Genomic DNA, 26753 nt, shown 5'->3' on the forward strand with positions numbered 1-26753 from the left:
TCCATTGACAATGTCAAACTACACAGAGTGGCCGATTCTTCTTAGTATGACTCCAGCAGTCTCATGTCCATCGATTTTGAGGAATTCTGTTTTGGCCCCGGCTCTTAATCCCAGGCCTGATGTTGCCCTTGAGATGCCTGCAGTTTCTAGTCCTTTATTGAGTTCACCACCTGATGCTCACCTTGATGAGACTGAATACACCTACCCCACTGACTTATCGATGCCTGATTTGCAAACATGTTTGGCTACACAGTCCAGATTTTCATTTGACACTGACTCTGACACATCGAAGACCCCTTCAAAAATCTAAATTTTTGCCTCATGGTTTAAAAAAATTTTTTTGATTCCTCCTTGGACCTACATTTGGTTGCTGCTTTTTTCGATTTACCTGTTCATGTCTATTGGATTTGTGGTGTATTTTTTCCGCCTTGTCAAACGGATCCTATGTTGAAGAGAGATCATGTATTCAACATATTAATGGAAAATTGGCTCCCCATTCCTCATCACACAGATTGAAGAGGGACCTGGCTTTTGTTAACATAACTGCTTGGCCTGTCTAAGATGGGATTGTGTGGGATGCTATTAGTTTTCAAATTCACGGACCAACAGAGGTTATCAATGTCCCAAATGTCCTAAGGGTTTCTATGGGAGATGCGATTAACCACATGCGTGCGGGGGTTATTTTTACGCTGTGCGGCTTTTTTCGAAAAGCTGCGTTACATGACGAGCCCAGCTCGTCATCCGCACACGACCACCGTGGCTAATGACGAGCTGAGCTCGTCATCCGCATCGAAGGGGTTAAACAAAATATACGTTCTGATGATTGGGATGTTCAGGCCGTAGAAGCTTTGTTTTCTGAATTGAAATATGCTGCCTTTGATGCTGAAGATTTGTATCTATTCCGCAAATTATGGTGATTTGTTTTGTTATCAACACTTTGGCAATCACTACCTTCATAAAGCTAATACCAGGAGGAATACTGTTAATTATACACAATGGGAACACTGTCCCGCTCCTGTACAAGGCAGTTCCTCATCTCTTTTAAAGAGGTTCACTTACTTTACTGATTTTAATCAGTCAAATTCCAATGCATTTTTTTTTTAAATGACCGAAAAGTCCACTTCCAAGTTCGACTTACCCACACAAAATTATTGTATTCAAAGTCCTTGTTAGACCAATTGGCTGTTGGGCGCTACGAGCTGTGGAAAGATACTATTGATCTTAAATCTGTTTAGGGTTCTAAAGATTGGCAAGTGCAAGGCACCGAGGCTTTGCATCGTGTATGCCTCATCCCGAACCATATGTTGTTTTTGAACTCTACGATTTCACAAACGACTTGCTTTGGATTGGCTACTACTAAAAAATTAAATGCTCCTTATTTTCCTGAGTTAGAGGAATATTCCGGTTGGAATAATAATACCGAGTGTTCTATCAGAGAATTACAGACTCTGTTACTGAATTCTACCTTTAACATATCCAGTTTGTATCCTAAGGGTTGGTTGCTCTGGCACAGAAGTGCTGATTCTTGCCAGCATCGGTTTCTGGGTTTAGCTTCAGGCTACACACAGGTCAGGGTGGATCCCCGTTTTGAAAGTGGCCACTCTGTGACTACCTATTCTGTAGGCAAATTATGTCAAAGTTGGCTCAAACATTCCACTTTGGCGTCAGTTAAGCTGCAATTATCTAAATTGACTGAGGATGTTGATCTGAATGATTTTGTGAAGGGCCCGGCTTCCGGCAGATCTAAAATATGGATATATACTAATTACAATGAGGTTTGGAAACTGTACCGAATTAGAGCTATAGATCAAGCAAATTTGAAAAAAAGTGCTAGCAGTTGTAGATAACAGCATTAACACGCTTTCTTCCCGCATTTACACATTGGATAATATTGTTTCATCTGTTGTTGATATTGTGCAAGAAGATGTGTTTGTTTTGTACCATGGTCAAAATCAATTGCGTTCTATTATGCAGTTTGCCTGGACCTTGCAGACCTTAAAATATGGAAAAGTGCCATGGCACTACATGAATACTTCATCATTATTTGCCCCGTTTAATTTGACTGACAAGCAACGTTTTATGTCATTGAAAGATGCAACATTTTCTATGTTACACATTGAAAAGATCGAACCGTTACCTTTTTCTGTGGCCGAAACAAATTCTGCAACGTGGCTTATCGACAAATGGATAACTTTACCTTTTCCCCTTTTCAAGTTCGAGGCCTGTATGAAATTCTACGCAATAGGCAGATCTGAACCTCTGGGCACCGCTTAGCTTCATGAAGCTTGGTCAGTACCATTTACCAATTGGTGCCTTAGGGAGGGAAAAGAGGTTTACTTGAATGGCAAAGATTGCACTACAACACCAGATCACTCATTAATGTGTAGGAATATCCAATTACATGGCTCTTGTAACCAGAACGAGCCGAATTTAGCCTGTTTTTTGAAAGGTACACCGGCACCTGCTATCATACCCACATTCACTTTACTGGCAAATGGGAGTTATTTACTTTTAAATAATGAAGATTGTTGTGGAATGGTAGACTGAATTCCTTACGTGGTTACGGTCAGTGAGCGTGTAGCGTGTAGTTTGTTGTAAAAATGTAATGTTTCCTCCTCCGCGTGGGAAGCTTGATGTTTCCATCTGGCCAACGATTCCGACCTTGAAAGCAGAGTTCAACAAAATGAGTCGTATAAGAGCTCTATTGTCCCAAGAAGGAGTCGCACTCACATCTGCTCGTGAAACATTTGTCCTTCACGTGGCAAACACCCGCACAGAAGTGCATGCTTTATTAAATACGGTTTTTCCCTTGCAGTTCGGTGAGTTAATTCACACTATCTTTAATGCTTCCTCCACCACAGGGCTGGCTCACTTTTTTAAAGTTGTTAGCAGTGACCTTGTGACTTCTTTTCAAACTATATTTGGTGTGTTCCCGGCATTCTTTCATTCGATTTTTTCCAGCCTGTTTGGTGGGTTTCCCTTAATGCTAGCTCTGGCCGCAGGCGTACTTCTGTTGTTTTGTTTATTTCAAAATGGATGCACGTCCTGTGTTGCGAGAAGATCTGCACGACTGTTTCTGCTCCACATTCGAATGCTTGAATATTATGGAGCGCTGCCTCTTGCTACTTTGAGTGCAGCTTATGGATTATCTTTTCGATTTTCCTTTTTCACATGCGTTCAGCCTGTCTTTCATTGCCTGGGTTGCGATTTCGACTGGGCCCTGGATTTGTGTCTCTGCAATACAGTGTCTCCCAATGTGGATTATGCTCAGCTAATGTGCCCCTTAGTTGCTCATGAATTGCTTTGTACTGGCGGAGGGATTATGGCCTTCGCAGTGATGCATGGAGTTCTGGGACGTAAAATAAAAATAAATCGTAAATCATATGTTCTTTTATAGCGCCTTTCACCGTAAGGTCTCAAGGCGCTTGCTTTGGGAACCCGTCCTGGCCTTTTCCTGCGAGAGTACCCCTACTGGGCATCCCCAAGGTGAAGACCAGGCATCCCATCGCGGTGGGGCCGTAGTGGAGATTAAGCAAGCTATTGCCCAGAGTTGCAGAGTGTGAACCCACGATTCGAGTAGGCACCGAGGCGAGAATTATCAAGTCTGTGGACATTTTGAGCTCAAGGCCCTGCCGCGTCGGGGATTGAACCCTGGTCCCGGGTCTGACCTCTGCATCATGGACTGCCTCCTCTAACCGGTGAGCCACACTTCTCCACTTCTCTGTTGGAATGTTTTCACAGCGGCGCAAGATTTCTTAGCACGCAGCTTCATTGAAGAAACACCGAGTTGCCCTCTGATGGTGCTAAAGGCTCCGCTAATTGAGGAACATGTATGTTCTTTCCCTTTGCTGAATTGGATGGCTGAACTGTTTTCAGATGAGGACAGTGACTTCCTATTGGAGGCTGTTTAATACATATTTTGCATACACATTATTGGAGTGAGATGTGTTATCGCTTCTCTCTCTCTCACATGACTGATGTCACATGTTGGACATCCGATATATATATAAAAAAAAATTCTCGACTTCACTTTTTTCCACCCAGCCCTATTGGCTTCCGTATTTCAGTTGCTAAAATTGATAATTTATGGACTTTTTTCCCATTTTTTCCCTATGGCAATTTGAACTTGGTTCTGACTATCGTTCTTGAACTCTGCTTTCCAAAATTTCCCCCTTTTTCTTATCCGTGCTCGGATCAAGGGAGGGTGTCATGGGGATGAACTTTGCATTTACACTGTGTTAAGTTGACATGAGCTTATTAGAAGTTTAAACACCATTTTTTCCTTTCTGCAGCCTCTTTGCACACGGCACACATTATTATAAATGTTTAGAGTTAAGCTAAGCGTTTTGCTTCACATGAGAATAATATGTTTTTCTATACCAGCAGCCTTGCTTGGAAGGCTTTGTCTGAACAGTGAGTGCCGAGGCCTTCAAGGTTATTTCAACACAGTGGTTGTTGTTCGGACTGATCAGCGCACGTTCTAGACATAACATATATGCAGCTGCGGCCACCTCGGATTTTGGCGCGTTTAATAATGCACTGCGTGTAGGCATGATCAAACACACTTGGAGAAGATTTGCATGCAGAGAGTTGTTGCAGAAACTGATGTGATCCATTTCTGCTAGGACCAGAGGTATGGGGCCGCCCTTGTAATCCCAAGAGACCTTCTGTAGATTTAAAATAACTTACTAGCAAAGGAGGGTGAAATATAGGTATATTCTAAACCTGTTTCATTTAGCATTGTAACATGCTTTCTCCCTTTGTATTTTATGGAATAGTAACTATGCTGATAATCTTGTTGCTTATAATATGTCTGCTTGTATTAGCTAAGATACTGCGCATGAGAACACGGCATTAGAAATAAATATTTCAAACTTGCTCGTGTCTTTTTTTTACTCCCTGTTTTGGATTGGTATGAGAGTATAACGAAAGAGTGTTCATGTTTTCCACATTGCCTGAGGTAATCTAAGTTCCATGTTCTGGGTTGTCTAATCATTGGGGTTATGGAAGAACCAATGAGACACTGATTGCTAGTCTGGTAGGGGATTTTGGCTACTAAGGTGAGTTTTGGCACACCCTAATTCACTGAGGTTCCAAGTCTCTATGCACAGTTCTGTGTAGGAGCAGAATCCCTGCTACACTATAGGATGCTCATGCGCTACTAACATGTTGGCAACCATGACGGGGAAAACCGTAAGTGAACCTGCAGACCTTACTGAGGCTGTACTTACTTTAGGAGACTTTAGTATGTTTTATTTTTATCTACCAAATGCATGTTATGTGTGTAATGGCAATGAAGTTGATTCTAAAAAATGAGTGTATTTGTGTAAGTGTCCCTCTAAATACAACATCTGGGACATACAGCAATTTTTGATGGGTGTCGCCAACGATACCCAGCTCATCCCCAGGGCAATCCTGCGCCAAGCACAGTTCTGCTGCCTCGCCTCCTCTACCACTAATTCTGCTATTCCAAGTGTCTTGACAATATCTTCTTTGTTTATTTACATATGAAGGAGATCCAGAATTACCAACAACATTCACCCTTCTGTCATCCAAGTAAATCTCACATCTAGGTAAATCTGTATTTTAACTGTCAATATTATTTATGTGGAAGGCCGCTTTCTTCACAACTTTTTGTATTCTGTGCTTTTGTACGCTTCTCCTAATTGCCTAACACACACTTCTCTATTTCTATTATAGTCCAGTTAATAAATACGTACATACATCCATACATGAAAAAAAGTATTTGGCGTGTCCGAGGCACTTGCATTGGCGGGCACACGGCAGGTTCGCCAATCCTGGTCAAATACTTTTCTTTTTTGCCAAGAAAAGAAAAGAACCGAGCCGTGGACACAATTCGTGCTCTGCTTGATTTATTGGCAACGAGAAACACCCAAAACGTTTCAAAGTTTACTCACTTATCTTTCATGGGTGAGGTTACATTGTAGCTATTTTTTAAAGGTACAACACATTTTGCAGAACGTGCACGTGATCTCTGAACATAGAAAAAACATTGCAGTTACGCTCACTGTTAGTAGCCTAGTATCAATAAAGATTTACGTACATTATGTTTTTTTAAGTAACACAAAAACAAAAAATGCAGTTTTTCAGTATTGGTTTTCACTTAATGTCATTGTTTATATTACTCGAGTGGTACAACCTCTCAGTTCGTCCGTTCTAAACAGACAGTCTCTTTGAACAAGACAATTCTGCCCAAGTGGGCCAGCCATTAGGAAAATAAATGGTAAATGTGGACATACCGTGTTCTCTAAACCAAAATTAAATATGTTTTAGGAAACATTTGTAAATTGTGACACTTCAAGCCAATTCTGCCCCAGTGGGCATAATCGATCCATGATAAATATGTTATTCAATCTTCACATCTAAAAATAAAAATAGAGAGTGCAACTTTTAGTAACAAAAAATAAGTGTTATATACAATTAAAACCATTAAAATCATAATTACATTATGGCTAGACAGCTCTAAATGGTTTCACAACAGATAAGCTTACAGATGAACTGAATGTTCCTCGTCAAGGTTAAGACCTTCAGGTTGCATCGTATTGTACTTGATGGTAAATTTGTAGTCTCCTTAGCTCCCTAATTCTGTTTCCTCCCCTCTCTTTTGCTTGAATACAGCCAAGAACATAACATTTCAAGAGGTTTGGGTTCTGATTGTGTACAGCTGAGAAATGGCATGCAATGGGATATTGGCGATCCAAATTCTTAATAGCCCTTAGGTGTTCGGGTACTCTTTTTTTCGCCTTGTGGAGCGTACTGCCTATAAAAAACTTGTTACATTACACTTTAGGGCATATATAGCATATTCTGTATTGCAATTCACATATTTCATTATTTTATGTGGTACGTTCTCTGGTGAAATTTTGAGACTTTTGCAATTTTCGCTGTGCTTACAGGCTTTACACTTGTTGCAAATGAAAAAGCCTTGAATTCCACAGTTCTTTTTCTTTTCCTTAATCAGACTTGAAAAAATTGAGGAAGAGATTAAAGACAAAAAAATAAAGAAAATATTATCGCGACAAAGTCGATTACGAAAAAGGACAGATTTTGACATTTGGTTAAAAAGTTTGACCTTACTGGTTTTATTTCCCTTACACAAAGTTTAGTGTGTTCTGTAGCTACTGTGATAAATATACCCTTTTTAAGATCAGGATTATCGGCCAGCAAGGTCTCTTGTACACAGGGGTTATTGGTGCACCACATTTGATGATACCTTATTAATGCATTGCACACATTTCAAATTTGTCTCTGTTTGTCATTCCACACAGCACTATCATTTAACACACTTTTTTCCCCACCCATTGTAATCATGCATCAAGTTTTGGAGCTTTAAGACAACATGTATTATTTGTGGTTTTCCATCCTCTTGAGTCCCATCGAAGCACCTCTTGTCTCTCCTTCACCAGACTGACCAAGTTTTCCATTAGACGTTGATTAACTTTACTTCTTATGCGACCCCCAACATGTTTTATGAGGCAGTGTAAACTTCTCACCCAGTGGCTATCAGATAGGATTCAGACAACTTTAACTGGTGTTTTCATATCAGTGCAAGCACTCGTGCATCATTTAAAAACATGACAGACTGTGACATACTACTGCCATGGTAATGCTAGGAATGGTACACCAATAAGCAAACAACTAAATAATGTAACAATCTAAATTAATTCATTGTCACAATAAGGTAAAATAATGCATTGACCTTACGAAGTAACAGTTAAAACATTATCTTGAGCCACAAAGCAACAGTAAACTACTTCACTGTTTGGTGATCCTTGTATGTTCACAGTTATCCCAGTAGAGCAGTGGTGGCTGGTAGGGGACAGTGGCGCAGGTGGGTTAGAAAAAAATAAAAAAACACTTACCTGTGGGTCGCCATCCGCTGCCTCTCCTCCTTGCTGAATCCTGCCTCCCAGAAGCACCCAGGCTCGCCTAGCCAATAACGATGCTACCTTACAGCAGTTTCATGAGTGGTCTGAGCGCTGTGGTTCGGCGCTCAGACGGGGACTGGGAGTCTGTGCATGTTCTCCACCCAGGCTGTACAATACAGCCGGTGGAGAACACGCAAAGTGCACATGGGAGGTTTGGCCGCCCAAACCGCCATGCACATTTAAGGTGCAGAAGCCACTCCTCTTCCCTCTAGGTCACGGGAGCCTAGCACCCTCTCTCCCGATCCCCCACTCCCCCGGCCCGCCCTAACATGGAGCTTGCAGCCAACGTAAAAATAAAGTGCTAATAATGTTCAGTTATTATCATTTTATTTTTCCTTTGCACTGCTCTTAGAGCAGTGATGCGATGCTCCTCTGCCCTGGCGGAGGAGCCGCCGCTGCAGTAGAGGGTATAACAATGGTTCCTCAATCAGTGAGGAAGAGCCAATGCATTCTCAGCCAATTCTTCCACCAGTTCAGTTCCGGAAAACTTGATGTGCTGTTTCCCTAGCCCAATCCACATCAAAGGCGGTGCCTCTGTTCACCCAATGGAATAGAGCTTGTTTATAGTTGTTGACAACTTCTCAGACCAACTTATTTCTCGACTCAGTTCTCTGTTTGTGAAATGGTAAGATCACAGCTTGGGCCTCAAACACCACTGAGTTCCCTGACAACTGCATTTATGTCTCTGCCTTTTCTTTGGACGTGCACCACCTATGATGTAGTCCCACGTTAAGTCTTAGCGTGATTCCACTGACCTGCTTGGAAACATTCAGGATTGCAAACATTGTGCACTGCGACTTGGAAGTTTTCACAAGAGCCTGCTTGTAGCATTTGCAACAACAGGAGCTGTTCCTTCTAACATCCTGGTGCATAGTAGAGACTAAGCAGACCATTAATAAAGTCTAACAGACCACCGAGACTTGCTGCTGGCCCTCTTCTCATTACCAAACAACTAGAGATAATGTGGTGAGCACTCCTCAGTCCCTCCCCCTCCCCCCGCCCTCCCCCATTAGCACCAATGCTTATGCCTGCTAGGAGAAGGCTCTATGGAGGTTTCCACAGTTTGTACTCTGGTTGAAGCAGTGTCTAGGTAGACCGTCTTATGGGTGATAGGGTTCAGTTGCCCCTTCCACAGCTGGGTTAAAATCTCATCACAAGGAAAAAATGAAAACTCTGAGTTGAGGTGAGAACATGTTTATTTGTTAAAAACATACTCCCCGAATGTTTCCAGAGAATGGAAGACAGTCTCCCATTGGTAATAAATCAAACTCTCCATAGACCGATGGATCAAATATGGGCACACAGTTTATGAAGCCTTTGTTAGCTATTTTGTTATTATCTCATTCATTTGATGGAAGCTTGTTAGTGTTGCTCTTAGTAATTTCTTAAGTTATGTAGCAGAGTTCTGCTTACCTAATGTAATTTAGGAATGTATGAGGTTACAACGCATACATTTACAACGCATGCCATTACAACGCAGTTTTTACATCGCAACATCCTTTACAACACACTCTATTACATCGCATGACACTACATCGCATTTTTAGAAACTACCTTTACAACGCATTCCATTACATCGCATTATACCTTTACAACACGTACCATTACATTGCATTTGAGGTAAGTATTGGATAGTATAGGGGTAAAAATTACTATTCTAACTCCAGGGGGTTCAACAGTAGGGTAAATGTTGGATGGTGTAGGGGTAAAAATTACTATTCTAACTCTAGGGGGTGCAACAGTAGCGTAAGTTTTGGATAGTGTAGGGGTATTATGCGTTGTAATGACATGCGTTGTAATGGTATGCGTTGTAATGCTTGCGTTGTAGTGACATGAGATGTAGTGACATGAGATGTAGCGTCATGCGATGTAGTGTCATGCGTTGTAATGCCTGCGTTGTAGTGGCATGCGCTGTAAAGGATATTGCGATGTAATGACTGCGTTGCAAGTGGTGTGCAATGTAATGGTTGCGTTGTAAAGGATGTTTCTCGTATTTTAGCATGTTACTGATTTCTCATTTTTCTATTTTAATTTACTTTATAATGATTATTACACAAACGTCCTCCTGCATCTATAGGAGTTGGGATCATTAGATCCCTTTTACGCAAAGCTAATGAAACCTGCTTTTAAACTGCTGCTTAGCCTATTTACGACAATGTGCATGAGATAATAACATGTGACTGTTGGCCTCCTTATCTCTTTGTATTATCATTTGGCATTTATTCAATAAATAAAAATATTTTCTTTTCTTTAGGAATGTGCAATTACACCAAATGATGACTTTTTATTCCCAGATGTTGACTGGTTAATTGGGAATCACTCTGATGAGCTAACTCCATGGTTACCGGTGATTGCAGCCAGGTATGTGACATAATAGTTATTTGCCGTAAAGAAAATGTATTGTTTAAGTCTGTTTTTAAAACAACGACTGGTTCAATCCACTATGTGGAGGAGTGAATGTTAATAAAAACGCATCACAAGTTAAAACTCCTACGGCAATGGAACTAGTGTGCAAAAACAAATCTTTTGATCTGATATATGAGTGAGTCACTGGTCAGGAGAAAATAAAGACCCTATACCCATGCAGAGACTCTGCTGATTTCAAACATAGGTGTAGAAGTGCTCAGATGTCTCCTTGGCTCTCCTTTATGTAGCTTGTCAAAAGCAGGAGATGTAAATAAACTAACCCAGTGGCCATACTGGTTTATTTTATATACCTATGTGTTGTGGCATATGATTGCATTTCGGCAAAAGTTCTACATAGTAGCAGGAAGACAGTGCCTATTGCGAAATTACTTGGCTTAATGTTTGGGTGCAAAACATATAATATGGAAGGTCTGGTGTTTGCAAATGTTGGTTGAGAGACAGTATAGAGACTTACAAGACATTAACACCAGGAGAGAAGTAAGGCATGAGAGAGTCAAGACAGGAGATTAGTAACAGTTTGACCTAAGTCTTGATGGTGGGTTCAAATGACTATATAGAGCGGCTAGATCATGAATCACTTGGTCATCAGGGAGCTAATTCCAGTGATTAAGCTTTCCTAGATCAATGAAAGGAACAAGAGACTCTGGATGAAGGCTTAGGAGAGCCAATGAGGGTAAGAGTTATGGATCAGTTGCCGTTTCTGGTCAGCATTTGAAATGGGTAACTAGGAGAAAAGCTGTTAAAAGGTTTTGCAATCAATCATTAGTAACTTGTACATTATTTGTTTCTTTTGTTGCTGAGAACCAACCAATTTGGTGATGACGTTCACCTATTGGGCTGTGCTTGGGTAGATTATTAAGATCCTACTAGCAAAGTTAAGAACTATGTCCAATCGTAAGAATTAATAAAGGGAAATATCTCCTAGTACAGTAATCTAATTGGGTAAGGACCAGTGCTGAGAATAACGTTTGGCCATGTATATTGTGATGCAGGGACCCAACTCATTTTTCAAATTTTCTTTTGTATGTCTTCAAGCACTTGTAATTTGTCAACAGTGGCTGAGTTTGTTACAAAGGACTGCAGACTTATTATCGGTTTAAAGTATATGATAAATAATGTAGGAATTATAGTATCTGCAGAAAATATTATAGAAATTGAACTATATGGAGAAAAATTAATGATTTCAGTGTTTGAAAAGATGAACTTAAGGCAATGAACTGCTTCAGCTGCAAGTATCTACTTTGAGCCTTTAGATTGAAGATAGGTGGCAATGGAAGGAAAAGGGAAAATGAAAAGAGAAAACAAAATATTAAATGATATCCTTTAGAAAGGGAAGAGTACAGAGCATTTGGGATCTCCAGCTGGTGGATAGTTTGGTGGGGAGTGCTGTATTCTTTGTTAGTGTTTACTTATCTTAGTAACAGCTGCTCGGCAACAGCAAGCTTTCACTACTGGAATCCTGTATGTTGGAGTCCAGGAGACGGTAGCCTTTGCTGTTGAGGAGACAGCTGTTGGGGGTTGCTCCTGATAACTTGAATAAACCTTCTTATCAAATATCCGGGAAGTCCTGTCTTAAAAAATGGCGACGGGGATGAGCTAAAGTAGGAGTAGGTTATCATTTTATGGGGATTTTGTGAGTATTTATTTCATTTTTACTCGGAGACCCGAAGACCCCCAGCAGCAAGAGAAATTGCCTCATGATGCAGTTGGTGAAATTTTGTAAGTAAAAATATTTAATTACTTACATAGTAACCTTTTAGTTGCTTGCCGCCCGTGAAGAAGAGCACGAGCTGTGAGGACGCTTATCTTTGGATGCACATGCTGAGAAGACGTCGGAGCGAGAGTCAATCTACAAGCTGGTATAGTACTTGAACGCAACTTGGCAGGCGCGAGTCCTTGACCTGCATTTTAGAGAGCACGAGTCCAAGTGTGCCCCATTTAAACCCTGCTGAAGCGCGTTGACCTTTTCATCGCTAGTCCAGGTGTGCGCCATTCAAATTTCGCTGGAGCGCGTTGACTTCTTTTGTTTTCCTGCGTCCTCTGCGCCATACGTCTACCTGATGTGACCTTATACAGGAGGTCACGTAGACGTGCCGCCATATTCATTGGCATACAAACACCAGGAATTGAAGACACATGACGTTATTGCTATTTGCCAACCACGATTTTTTTATTATAAAAAAATTATACAAGCATCGCATAGAAGTCAACGGTGATAGGCACACAGCCTATCTTACATGCTCATAGTTTTGTGAATTGTTAAACTACAAGTATACTTTGGAGTACGACATTGGGCACAGACAGAGTAGTATTAATTCAGAAGTTTCTTTTACTTTTAAACAGTGACATTGAAAACAAACAGGTCTTTATTAACTCTAAAATTTTGTAGAAAGCACAGTGGTTTTACATTTAAATTATTTATTCATTAACTCAGAAATGTAAGTAAATAAGCATTTTGCAGGAGATTTTTATAACATGACCTCACAAGTTATTGCTCCACCCCCCACCTTTCTTCCAGATCCTGGATCTCCTTGCATCTCTTGGGAAGACTGGAAAGAGTCTTTTACAATGTATCTGGAAGCTATTGGTGGTGAAGATTATGTTCCCAATAGGAAATTAGCGATTCTAAAACAGCATTTATTTGGGAGTGGAAGGAAAAAATGTATTAAAAACACTTCCTAAACCGTCTTCTGTATCAAGAAACGACAATGATGGATCCGTGATGAAGAAGATGCTTATGAAATGGCTTTAACAATGTTAGAAGAGAACTATGGCAAAAAGTTAAGCATTGTTTAATCGCAAACAACTGCATGGAGAAAAAATTTAGCAATATGTCGCAACCTTAAGAAGATTAGCAACAACTTGTAGGTTTAAAGACCTTAGAGATGAAATTATAAGAGATCAGATGATTAATGCTACGAATAACAAAAAGATCCAAGAAAAATTATTAGACCTAATTGACCACACACTAGAGAAGGCCATTAGTATAGCCAAACGTATTGAAAATACATCTTTATATGTTAAAGAGTTAACTATAACTGAATCTAAACATGATAATGTTTCAGCAAAAGTATGTAAAATAAGTGACAAAAAGGCTAATGAAACTGATGAGGTTAAAGGTGATAAGAAAAAAGTTACTACTAGTTTTAACAAGTTATGTTACAGATGTGGCAGTAACAGACATTCATCGGATGCTATTCATTGTCCTGCTGCTAAAAGCAGATGTTATAAATGTAAAAGAATAGGAAATTTCCCAAAAGTTTGTAAAACTGTTAGCACATTTCACTCAAACCCTGTCATTAATGTTATCAATAAATATGCTTGTGATGACTGTGGAAAGTGATGTTGAAGTATATATGATTGATGAAGTTGATGACATTGGCAATGGTGAAAATTATAATCCCCCAAGTGTGATATTTGGGTTGGTGAAAAAATGTTACCGATGTGGGCGGATTCATGTTCTCATTTCACCTTAATCAAAACGCAGATTTGGAAAGAGTTGGGTTCTAAAAGTCTTCAAGTTACTGACGTCAATCCTGTAGGTTATTGTGGTCAGAAATTACCAGTAATTGGTTATTTTCTATCAAATATTAAGTTTCGAGATAGAGAAACAGTAGCTAAACTTTATGTTGTGGAAAAAGGGAAATCCCTATTAGGTTGGAGAGAACAAAAAGCTTTAAAAATTATTTTGAACCCTAACCATCCCATGCAAGTACTTTTAACAGAACATCATGGTAAGCATGAATGGGTGTCAAAATTTCCTAATCTCTTTAAAGAAGAACTAGGATGTTTGAGAAAGTTTAGACATCGCATCATTCTTAAGGAAGGGGTTATACCTAAAGTGCATAAAGTACGGAATGTGCCATTGGCGTTGAGGTATCCCCTCAAAAAAGAGTTAGATAGATTGTGTAAAGAAGGTATCATAGAGCCAATCAAAGCTTCCAAATGGCTTAGTCCAATTGCTATTGCAAACAAACCGAATGACAGCATCCACATGTGTGTGGACTTACGAGATGTAAATGAGTGTATTTGGGTGGACCGCCACCCTTTGCCCCACATAAATGATATATTAGCCACCGTTAATTATGGGAATTTTTTTTCCACCCTAGATTTGTCAAGTGCTTATCATCAAATTTTGCTACAACCGGAATCAAAGCACTTAACTTTTTTCATCACTCCGGAAGGAGCATTTCAATTTGTGCTTTTGCCATTTGGTTTGGCATCTGCTTCGGCAGTTTTTCAAAGAGTTATACAAAGTGTTTTGAAAGACATTCTCAATATTCTGGTGTTTCAAGATGATATTTTAGTGTGGGGAAAGAATGGAGGAGCACAATGATGTATTAGGAATTGTGCTAAACAAATTAGAGCAAGCTGGTCCAACCATTAGTCTAAAAAAATGCAAAGTCTGTCAAACGGAGGTGGATTATCTTGGTCACACTTTAAATCAAGAGGGAATTAAACCCAAGTTTAAGTTAGCGGAAGATCTAGAAAAAGCACCTGTTCCACAGAATACAGATCAGTTAAGGTCATTCTTGGGATTAGCCGAGTATTACTCAATATTTATTTTTAATTTTTCCAATTGTGTGTTTCCTCTATGAGAATTGTTGAAGAAAAATGTGGCATTTGCGTGGACTGACAAGTGCCAGAGTGCTTTTGAGGAGGGAAAAAAAGGTGATGCTCGTGCTGCTTCCTTAAAACTCTTCAATGCTAGTGATAAGTACATAATTGTGACAGATGTCAGTGGGTATGGTTTGGGCACGGTACTGATGCAAATTCATGAAGGCAAAGAGAGAGTAATAGCATTCGCATCTATTTATTTATTTATTTATTTCACTTATAGAGCACGCTATCACCTCGAGATGCATCCTGGCACTGGTAGACTCAAAAGAAAAGGAAGGGGCAACAAATCACAGGCTAAGGATTAGGGAAAGAGTGGAAAATTCTACAATTAAAACAATGACAGAAGCCACAGCCGTTAGCCCCGTCGTAGCAGCCTCCCAACTTCGAGCTGCCCGCACAAGCCACTAGGACACTCAAAGGTGCTGAGAGCATGTATTCCAATATCGAAAATGAGGCATTGGCGTGTTGGTGGGGAGTGCAGCATTTCCGGAATTTTGTGTGGGGTATGAGGTTTGAATTACACACAGATCATCAACCTCTAATTGACATTTTCTCCCACGCAGGGCTGCCAAAGCTACTCCACGAATTGCCAAATGGATTTATCGTTTACAAGAGTATAATTTTAGTCTTAAATATGTACCTGATGTGAAAAATGTAAATGCCGACTCTTTATCACGTCTTCCAGTTGATAAGGAAAATAGTGAAAATTTAGATTTAGAGGTAGAAGACTGGGTGGTAGCCAAACTGAGTGATGTATGTCACACCACAGAAGAGTCTGATTGGAAAAGAGCAATTTTAGATGATTCTATCATAAAAAAAAGTTGTTGATTGTCTTTCTATGAGAGAGGGTTGAAAGTCACATGATGATTTATTAATTTATAAAGAAGTCTGGAGTGAATTATCTCTTGTGAATGGTATCTTGAAGAGGAACGATAAGTTAGTAGTTCCCTTTACTAAGAGATCAAGATTGTTACAATTGTTGCATGAAGGCCATGGTGGTAGGTCAACTATGAAGAGGAAGGCCAGGGAAGGGAAGGGAAGATTTATGGTGGCATGACATGGACAGGCAAATTGAAAGGTTTGTTAGGGATTGTGTAGCATGCTCTCGTAGTGACAAGACACATGTTACACAAGAAACTGCCATTCATGATCTGGCCCAAGCAAGTTTGGGAAAGATTAGCAATTGACATTTGTGTTCCTTTTGAGATTCTTGGTGTTGGGTGTAGATTTGCCATTGTTTTAATGGATTCTTTTTCTAAATTGCCTGAGGTAACCTTTGTGCGCAAAGTTAAACCTGACAACTTGATTGCTTTCTGTGAAGACATTTTTTGTAGAGAGGGCTATCCCGCAGAAATGTTGACTTATAATGGACCTCAATTCACATCCAAAGAATTTTGTGATTTTCTTAAAACATGGGGCATCAAGCACTTAAAAACTCCGGTTTATCATCTCAGTGGAAATGGCCTTATTGAACGCTTCAACAGCGTTTTGGGTGAATGTATACAAATGGCCGTTAACAATCAGGTTGATTGGAAATGTTTAGTAAAGAAAATGTTGTGGAATTATAGAACCACTCCACATTCTGTTACAGGTGAAACTCCGTTTTGCTTACTCAAAGGTAGAGTTCCTTGTTCGATTGCTGTGCCCACATGGATGGGAAGATGTGGCAGGAAATTTATCAATGATAGTATCATTAGATGTAATGTGAAGATTAGCAAAGTTCTTATGATCAAAGACACAATGATAAGTTGGTCAAAGAACCTAAAATGTTTATATTGGGCAATTTTGTAAGAGTAAAGTTGGGAACTATTCAACACAAAGGAAGTTCTAAGTTGTCAGACCCCAGGAAAGTTGAGTTTATTAAAGGTGATTTTTTGAAGCTTTCTGATAGAAAATGGTGGAATACTAATCGAGTGGCCCTGTCCAATGAAACGGAAGTTCGAGAGTGGTTAAGGAAAGATGTACCTAATTTCAGTTCAGATGTGAACAATGAATCAAAAGAAGTTTCTTCCAAAAGAACCTGTACACCTTTCAGTACCATGTCTGAGAATAGAGTGCCCAGTACCATGTCTGAGAATAGAGTACCTAGCACACGTGTTAAGAAATTGCCTAAGAAGTTACACGATTATATTTGTGATTAGCCTTATTAACAATGTATGTTGTTACGAATTTGTTATCTCTTCATACAAATAACTTTTTATTTTTAAAGAAAGAAGAAATGTTGTATTCTTTGTGAGTGTTTACTTATCTTAGCAACAGCTGCTTGGCAACAGCAAGCTTCCACTACTGGAATCCTGTATGTTGAACTCCAGGAGACGGCGGTAGCTGATGTTGTTGAGGGTTGCTCCTGATAACTTGAATGAACCTTTTTTTTATTTTTATCTTTTTTTAGACATCCGGCACATATATATACTTACAACAATACAGTAACCAAGAAACATTTCAAAACATATGAACAGGATGGCAATTATTTATCTTGAACCCTCCCTTCAAGCAGCATCCTCCCTCCATCCCCTAGCCTCCCCCCCACCCTCTTCCCGAAACCATAGGAAAGTCGAATTTTACTTAAATTAAACCAATATTATACTGCATCATAAGGTTACTTTTTCCACAAAAATATGTTTAGATTTTGCCTTCCTATCTCAGCTATAACTTAGCTTACACACCCTATTTAAAAAAAAGATCAAGACATGGTTTCATTAATCCAGATACTTATTGGAGACCATATATCAAAGCCTCTTTTCCTGTCTCTCAGACCTCTTCGTTTATATATTGCTTTCTCCCAGCGATAGGTAGCTAGCAATTTCCCAGCCAGCTATGAACTGAGGGAGGTTCTTTATCCAACCAAACAGTAGCCAGGCAAAGCCTAAAAACTGCCATCATAATGAAAAGCAGAGTCTTATTAGGATCTGTCACTGCCTGATTGCTTACCCCCAGCAAAATGACTTGCGGAGACAGATCGACCTCAAAATCCAGCATTTGTTTGATATAGTTACCCATCTCCCCACTAATCCTGTTAATCGGGGGCAGGTTGCTAACATGTGAATGCTGTTTACCACAAGACATCCACAACGAGAGCAGTGTATACCTGTTGAGCCTCCCCACTTAGAAATCCGTGCTGGAGTGATGTATAAGTTTAGCCAGGTTTTGAAGCATTGAACTTATAAGTTTGCAGATATAGCTGCGGTTGAGCTTAGCAATAAAGAGTCCTCACAAACCCCCACTCCAGCTTGTACCAATTCCTGCCAACGGTCAGTGTGTTTAATAAGATCATCCTCCATTATGTTACTAAGTAATACATAAAACTTGGAGATTGGTGCAGATTGTGCTCCTAATGCCACCTCCATTAAGGGGACTCTATGGCCCTGAATTACTTTTTTAGAAAGATAGTCCCTCACTTGTAAGAATTTGAAAAAATGGTTATTTCCAACCCCAAATTTTTCCTTAATTGTATAGAATGTATGTGTTGTGTTATCCATTATCAGATCTCCAATATGCCTAATACCTTTCTCCCTCCAAGATTCCATGTAACCATCATGAAAGATTCCCGGCAAGAGTTGATTATCTTTCAAAGGGATATATCTGTGTATCCTATTTAATTTGAGTTTTTTCCTAATAGCCAACCAAATCTTAAATGCTCCCAACAGGACCTTAAACTTGACTCTTTAGAAGTAGGCAAAATCAATATGCCGCATCAAATACCCATGTGCCTCATCCCGAGCAGTAACCTGTAAATTGAGGGGTAGACTGCTTCCACAATATCAGTCGATCATTTTCCCAATAGGTAAGTCATCTGTTGTAGGTTTGTTGCCCAGTATTATATCTGGAGATCAGGGAGAGACCACCCATCCTTAGGTAGGGTCATACATTTTAGTGCTATACGAGGGCGTTTCCCATTCCACAAGAATTTGATTAAAAGCAGACAATCAGGTTTTCTTAACTTCTAGTGGCTCTAAAAAAATATAGGATTCTGGGTAGAAATAACATTTTTATAATATTGCACCTTCCCAGCAATGTAAGGTGTAAACAGTTCATTCTATTGAGATCAGTTTTGGTCTTGAGTAACAGGGGCTCCAAGTTAATTTGCACAATTTCATCCATGTTAGCGGAAATCTCGACCCCTAAATATCTAGTATTTCCAGCTACCCTTGTATCGACCAGGTCTGACCAGGATTTGTTCACGATCATTGTCTTCTCTTCATTAAAAAATAGCCTGATATTTTGCTGAATCTTCTGGCCTCCCTTTCTACCTCCCTCATCGCATCTGTAGGACTAGATGTTGTTATGGCAAGGTTGTCTGCGTATGCTAATATCTTTGAATCGCCACCGAGGGTTTGAGCTGCCTGAATCCTATTATTCTCCACAATTTTCCTAATTAAAGGATCTATATACAGTGCGAATAAAAGTGGAGATCAAGGGCACCCTTGCGTGTAACGCGTGTGATTTTAATTATATCAGATGACGCACCCATTGCTGTGATCCTTGCCACAGGTTTCTGGTACATACATCCAATAGCACCGATAAAACTCTTACCCAGTCCCTGCCTTTCCATGATTGCCCATAAAAAGGGCCAGGAGACCCTATTGAAAGTCTTCTCTGCATAAAGAAATATAGCCGCCATAGGGTCTCCTGAAACCCTTGCGTAGTCAAAAAGTGTAATTATGCGTCTGATATGTTCTGTTGTGCCGCTCCCATGTACAAACCTATGTTGAAACGGAGAGACTAGCTTTCCGATAACTGCAGCTAGCCTATTTGCCAGAATTTTTTAATATATCTTAACATCCCTATTAAGCAAAGTAATTGGCCCGTATGATCCCAATTCCATAACTGGTTTGCCTTTTTTTGGGAAAACTATAATATTAGCACTTTTCCATGAATCTGAAGTGGACAGATCTAGTTGTGCTCTTCGAAAAACTTCCAGCATCAACGCCAAAAGCTGTTTTTTAAACTTTTTTTTATAAAACTCCCCTGGGATTAGGTCAGGGCCCGACGCTCTATGGCAGCAGTTATTTCGCCCATAATGATTGGCTCATCTAGTCTGTCTCTCTCATCTGCCGAAAGCTGATCCAGAGCCAGTCCCAGTAGGTAATCCTGAATTTCCCGACTCCCAGCCTGGGTGTCTTCGGTATATAAGTTTTGATAGAATTTTAGAAATGCGGTGAGGATAGCATTGGTCTCGCTAATTATACCGACATCCGGATCCCTGATTTCTCTGATCTGAGATTGCACTGTTTTCTCCCTTGTGCGTACTGCTAGTAGATGCCCCGCTCGCTCACGGCTCTCGTATGCCCGAATTCTATAGGCCAGATATTTGCTGGCTGCTTTCTTTAGTGAGATTTGCGTAATCACGGATCTGGCAATAGTAACTTTTGACTGTCCTGCCTCCGAGTCTGCTCCAGCTTTTAATATCTCTATCAGTTCGGCCTCCACCTTAACCAGATCCTCGTACAATGAACGCATCAAGGTTTTCACTTGTCTTTGTGTCTCCCAACTGTAACTAGTAGTTTCTCCTCTGACCCCTGCTTTTAATGTGTCCCAAATTATACCTAGATTAGCACTTCCATAATTCTCTTCGATAAACCTAGGGATCCATTCCCCCATTTGCTGTGTATACCCTTCTTCACTTAATAATGCCCTATTTAATGTCCACCGTGTTTGCAGGGATGAGAGCTGAATATCCAGCTCAATCACCAAGGGGTTGTGGTCCGACATGACCCTGGGAAATTTGTTAATAGTACTTTTCAAGACATGTTCCTGCGACACTAGGAATTAATCCAATCTAGCATGTACTTTATGTGGAGCAGAAGAGTACGTAAAGCCTGGGTCAGTTCCCCTTTTTTACAGCCCATACATCTAACCCGCGCAGTGATTTGAGTTGTGACAGTGAGTTAAAAACTTTGGGTTTTCTACCTTGGTACGGAGCCTTCTTGGTGGCAACGTGGCAGCTTAAATTAATATTCAAATCCCCGCAAAAAATCAAAGGTAAAGTCCACCCTACAAGCTCAGTTTTTAGCCAGTCAAACAGTGCTGGATCATCCAACACTGATCCATATACTGAACAGAGAGTGAACATTTTATTATCAATACAAACTTGAACAATCACCCATCTGCCCATTTTGTCAACCAAGCAACGAGGAAAACTACCCAAACCCTTCCGAGCCAATATAGCCACCCCCTTAGTGTGAGTTTCGTGTGTTGTGTTTGCGATAATTTGATACCCAGTCATCTCCAAAAGCCATCTCCTACATCCCTCAATATGAGTTTCTTGGAGGCATAGAATATCAGCCCTTAAAAATTTACCATCGACACTGATCCACCTCCTTTTTTGGGATCATTTAAACCACATATATTAACATATGCTATTCTAATTTTCCTCATTTAAGAACAGAAAAAGTGAAAAAAAATTACGAAACCTACTAGTGCACAAGCTAAGGTCTACCATATCAACGTACCCAAAGACCATTCTTTTAGAAAATGTCTTCCCTGTTTCCCTGTGGTTTCGGTGCCCCTCTCCCTCCCCTCCCTTCCCCCTCCCATCGAAAGGCAAAACAGGTCCCAGGACCCTTGTGATGCCTCCAGCTGCAGACCTTCTTGCATCCTGCCTGGCCTTCTCAAATATAGATTGGCGGAGGAGAAAGTTGCCGAAAAATATTAACCCCTTCGATGCTCATGACGGAACGGTTCCGTCATGAGCGTCGGTTGGCCTGTGCTCATGACGGAACCGTTCCGTCATGAGCCCGTTGGCTCATTAGAACGTTCAGCACAGCGCAGGAATCTGCGCAGCGCTGATGTGGTTAAGATAGCTCTGGGATTTTCGTCTTGACCTGGCTTTCTTTTAAGCATCAAGGGAAATCTGTGCACCCTTTGCACTTCAGCGTCCCAGTTCCAATGAGCCAGTTCAGGAAAGGCCTCCTGCAGAAGCTTTCGAACAAAACCGCGGATATCGCTTCCTTCCGTTTTTTCCGCAATTCCAAATAGGCGAAGATTGTTCCGTCGCTGTCTATTTTCAAAATCCTCCAGCTTCCAGGACGTTGGACTTTCTACTTTCATTAGAGGTGGACTGCCTATCGGAATTTTCCACGCTTGCCTCTAATTGTACTATGCGCTCTTCTAATGCCGTAGTACGTTCATTAATTTCCGTGCGCCCTGAAGTTTCCTGGTTGCCAAATGGGCCCTCTAATGTTCCTGGTGGGCCTCAGTCTGTATTTGTTTCAGTGTAGCCTTGTAGCGCCTGAGCTCCTGTAGCGCTGTTTGCACCACCTTGACTCTCTGAGGCTTAGGTTCTAGGTTCGTTCTATAGTGCTTCTTCAAGCTGCGAGGCAGAATAGTCCCATTTGAGCTGGCTTGACGTGGAGCCCTTGTCCTTGTCTGATCCCCTAGCACTCTTCTTCTTGCTGCGAAAGGGGATGCGCTTCTGTGTGTCGGGTTTCGTGACAGGGCTACCACTGTCCTCCGTTGAGTTTCCATCAGCACTATCTTTCCAGCTGTCCTCGGATAAATCTGGGTCATTTGTCAGCGAGTAGAAATGTTCACCATCTGAAGTCGCTACAGGGATGCCTTCATCCTGATCAGGCAAACCGTACATTCCCTTTACCACCGGTGTGCATAGAGGATCCCCTGCAGCTAGCAAGATGCTGTTATTATTTAATCCTTTTTGCGGCATGCATCCTCTGGTAACGCATCCTTGTCGCATCCCTGTTGCGCATTTTCTGACCCCTTGCAGAAAATATTGGCTAGCTTGGCCGCAAATCCATTTATCTCATCTGCCGCAGGGCCAGTCTTAACTGTACTCACATGAATTTTATCAGCCTTTTATTCAGACACTTTGTCCACAGTAGTCTTATTTTTAGAATTGTCCTTATGCATTTTTAGGTTTATATTACTAGTACTTTTGGGTAAATTATTTTCTACTTGCGGTGTTGGAGGCCCTCTCCCCGCAAACATTACCGGCACAGTTGGCGCCTTAGATCGTGTGCCTCTTTCTGTCTTTTGTTCGCCAGCTCCATTTGCCTCTGGTTTCTCTTTTGGCGATCCATCCTTGCCCAGGCCAGGCTTTGGAGTGTCCGCACTAAGTTTCAGGATGTTCCCTTCTGCAGCGCGTCGATTCACTGATGCAGTCTTGGCCCCTCCGGTTGCACTTGAGTCTTTGCCCAGCGGCTTTCCCTTTGGAGGCATTTCGCCGGTGTTTGAATCAGCTCCACACCTCTTCACGAAGCGTACAGCCAAGCAACAATGTATCTGCGAGTTCCTCTACCGTCCTGGTGCACCACGCGTCTGACCGCTGCATCGCCACAGAAGAAAAGGCTCTCAGAGCCCGCGTTGCCAGGATCACAGCCTCCGTGAAGAACCTCATCCGCTTCAGCCCAGGATTTGCCGACTTAAGCTAGGTGGATTTTGCAATCATGCCCGGTAGTTACTGCAGTGTTAGGCAGCCATCCTATGGCCGTGGTAGAGGAGGCAGCTTCCCACAACGCTCACGAAGCAGCCATCTTGCCTCTCCAGAACAAGCACTTTCCTTTGAATAAACCTCCTTATCAAGTCCTGTCTTCAAAAGGAACAGCGATAAAAACCATGAGATTGAAAAACATTGATCTATGAGGTACGAGGATCAGCTTGTTGTAACAAAGACGGTGAGTGGAGACTGGAGAATATAGTATCAAGTGCAGAAGTTAGGGCATATATTATTAGCAATGATTAGTGTTTGTTGTGGAGAGCAGACATTTTAAAGATGGCTTTAGTTATTTATTTTCAGTTTTTTGTAGCATGAACAACACCAAATGAGGTCCAGAAGACTTAACAGAATGGTGATTTTACAAGAGCAGATTACAACTTTAAGTTGTCTTTAAAGTTTTCCAGAGTTTGCATGTTGGAAATGGCCCTTTTTACAGGGTATCCGCAAACTTTTTGCTTCTTCCTCCTTTATTTTTCCTGACCTGTGGTGTAGGAGAGTAGGGTCTGCTTCCTATGGTTACCCCACTTTTTGCTGTGATTCTCTGGTTTTTCGACTTTAGTCGGGCTGTGGCCCTGCTAATCAGACCGACAGCCTAGCTGTTCTCTCTCTAAATTGTTACCATGTACTTTAGGTGCATACCAGATTGGTTACTTGGTCACCCTGTGAGCCCCTGCATAGTGTACCATAGTTCGCTCACCCGCATAGCCCCATGGAACGCTAATGCGAAAGCTGCCCGGAACAGAACTGCTTCGAATTGGGAGGAGCATGTCTCGTCTAGTTTCGCTATGAGTAGGGACAACCTATCTAAGCCAATCGGGCGCCTTACATCTTGCTTGCGACCCTCGAGGCGCTGCCAGCCGCGAAGGGCTTTTTTCACCAAAAAGGAACCCGTTGGGTCTTGTATGCCATGCACCTGCGCCATGAATGAAATGGCCGCCCTATGCCTATTGGCCGTTGCCGCTGATCGGCCTTCTCCGTGCAGTGCTACCAGGAACCCCAGGAAGGATTCCTCCTGACCCCAGTTCTGATCCCCTGTCGGACCCAAAAATGTGCAATAGGAACGAAACGCTCCTTCATATGCCTTCCTTGTCCTGGGGGCTAAGCTTGCTGCCACGAGGTCTTGTAATCCGGGGCACCGATTAGCCAAAGTGCTTCGGGGAATGGTGCCGCCACTAGGTCCGCTGTAGGTAGATAACCCCTGAACGCCTGCATATGTGAACGAGAGAGTGCATCAGCCGCATGATTCAGTACACCCGGCACATGTTTCGCCCTGAACTGTACATTCAGTCTCATGCAAAGCAGCACAACTTCTTTCAACAATCTCAAGATCCATTTGCAGCGTGCTGCCTGTTGGTTAATGCATTCGACAACAGTCATATTATCAGACCAAAACACCACTGAGCGGTCTCTGAAATCGTCTGGCCATGCCATCAGAGCAACCAAAATGGGGAATAGCTCCAGGAACCCAATGTTACTTGTGAGACCGCTGGAGTGCCACCACGCCGGCCATGTTTGCGCCGACCATCGATTACCAAAAATGGCGCCAAATCCCACGCTCCCCGCCGAGTCAGTCCACAGACCTAGCTCATCTGAAGACGCTGGCGGCTTGTTCCACACTACTCGACCGTTGAAGTCCGCCAGAAATGCCAACCAAATGCGCATATCCTGGCGAACCTCTGCAGACAGTCTCGTACGGTGGTGTCCTTCTTTGAGACCAGCCATAGCTTGTGCAATAGAGCGTGAGAAGGGGCGGGCCATTGGTATCACTCGCAAGGCAAAGTTAAGCTGACCCACTGTTTGCTGCAACTGGTGCAGGGTCACTTTCTCCTTACCAAGGCATAGTTTCAGGGAAGCCCTAAATTTGGCCACCTTTCCCATCGGCAAACGGAAACATCCCTCCACAGAATCGAGCTCAATTCCCAGAAACTCCAGTGAAGTAGGTGGTCCAACCGTCTTACCTGGTGCCAATGGGACTCCAAACTCCCTCATGAGGATGCAGAAATCGTGCAGCGCCTGTGCACATTTCGTATCGCCGGCTGCTCCCAAAAACAGGAAGTCATCGAGATAATGCATAACATGCCTATGCCCTGTGGCCTCGGTGAATGCCCACTCTAAAAAACAACTGAACATTTCAAAATAGGCACAAGAAATGGAGCAACCCATAGGCATGCATTTATCCATGTAATAACTCCCTTGGAATGCAAAACCTAGCAAACGCTGATCCTGCGGGTGTACCGGGAGCAACCGGAACGCCGACTCGATATCTGATTTCGCCATCAGCGCCCCGGGGCCCAGGCGATTCAGCATGGCCACGGCCTCATCGAATGATGCGTACCGCACCGAACAGACTTCTGGGTCAATGGCCTCGTTCACCGAGGAGCCCCTTGGAGCAGACAGGTTATGAATAAGCCTAAACTCCCCTGGGTCTTTCTTCGGGACAACCCCTAACGGGGAACAGATGAAATCCGCCACCGGTGGGCGATGAAAAGGCCCTGCCACTCGCCCTAAGCTGACTTCTTTTGCAATTTTTCTCTCTACCACACTTGGATTATGTTGCGCCGATAACTGGTTTTTACAAAAGGAGTCCCCTCGAAAATCCCCCGCCGGGATGTGGAAGCCGTGCATGAATCCCTTCCTCAACACCCCAGCGGAGACATGATCAGGGTATTTGTTTAACCAAGGAGTCATAGCCATGAGATCAACGGGTGTAGGCAACTGGTCACAACGTTCTACCTTACTCCTGCTTGGACCCTCCCTTTCCTCCCGCCCCGTTATTCTTTGATCTACATGAACTCTCCGGGTGTGAGGAATTCCCACAGCCCGCACACACATGCTTGAACCTACATGTTCCTTGCGGTCTGTTACAGTTGCCTCGATTGAAGCCCCAACAGACCCCCGCTTGCCGCCATTCCCACCGGTTTTCGGCTGGTGATCGACACCGGCGCCTGCTCGAAAGGGCACCGCGGGCTTTTGGCGGAAGACCCCCGACCCACTCCCGCCCGGCGAGGATGTACCTGCCGCCCCCGGCAGGAGCTGCTTATGCCATGAGACCGAGTCGAGGCAGTCCCATGTCAGAGAGGCATCATATTCTTTCGCTTTTCGGAATTTCATGTCATAACCTTTCCATTCCTCTCCCTCATACATTGCATAAAAATCCATAATACGAGTTTGATAGCAAGACAATTCAGTTAACACCTCGGGTTTACGTTCCCCCATAACTGCAGTAAATATTGCAAAGGCCTTCGCCCAATTCGTTATCGTTTCATCCACCCTGAATTCCGCCATCTTGGCACGCCACACGCTCG

The 26753-nt window shown here is 42.2% G+C and overlaps 1 protein-coding gene across 2 annotated transcripts in view; it reads left to right on the forward strand.

Moving 5' to 3' along the window:
* TRMT44 (tRNA methyltransferase 44 homolog) overlaps positions 1–26753 on the forward strand; it is a 224774-nt gene that overhangs the window by 114620 nt on the left and 83401 nt on the right. For both annotated transcript variants that reach the window (XM_086964141.1, XM_086964142.1), the window contains one exon: positions 10204–10310. In XM_086964141.1, coding sequence (XP_086820267.1) covers positions 10204–10310 — 107 coding nt within the window. The remainder of the gene's footprint in view (positions 1–10203; positions 10311–26753) is intronic.

The sequence above is a fragment of the Lissotriton vulgaris genome, chromosome 3_2 (assembly GCF_964263255.1).
Source record: "Lissotriton vulgaris chromosome 3_2, aLisVul1.2, whole genome shotgun sequence".
Taxonomy (NCBI): domain Eukaryota; kingdom Metazoa; phylum Chordata; class Amphibia; order Caudata; family Salamandridae; genus Lissotriton; species Lissotriton vulgaris.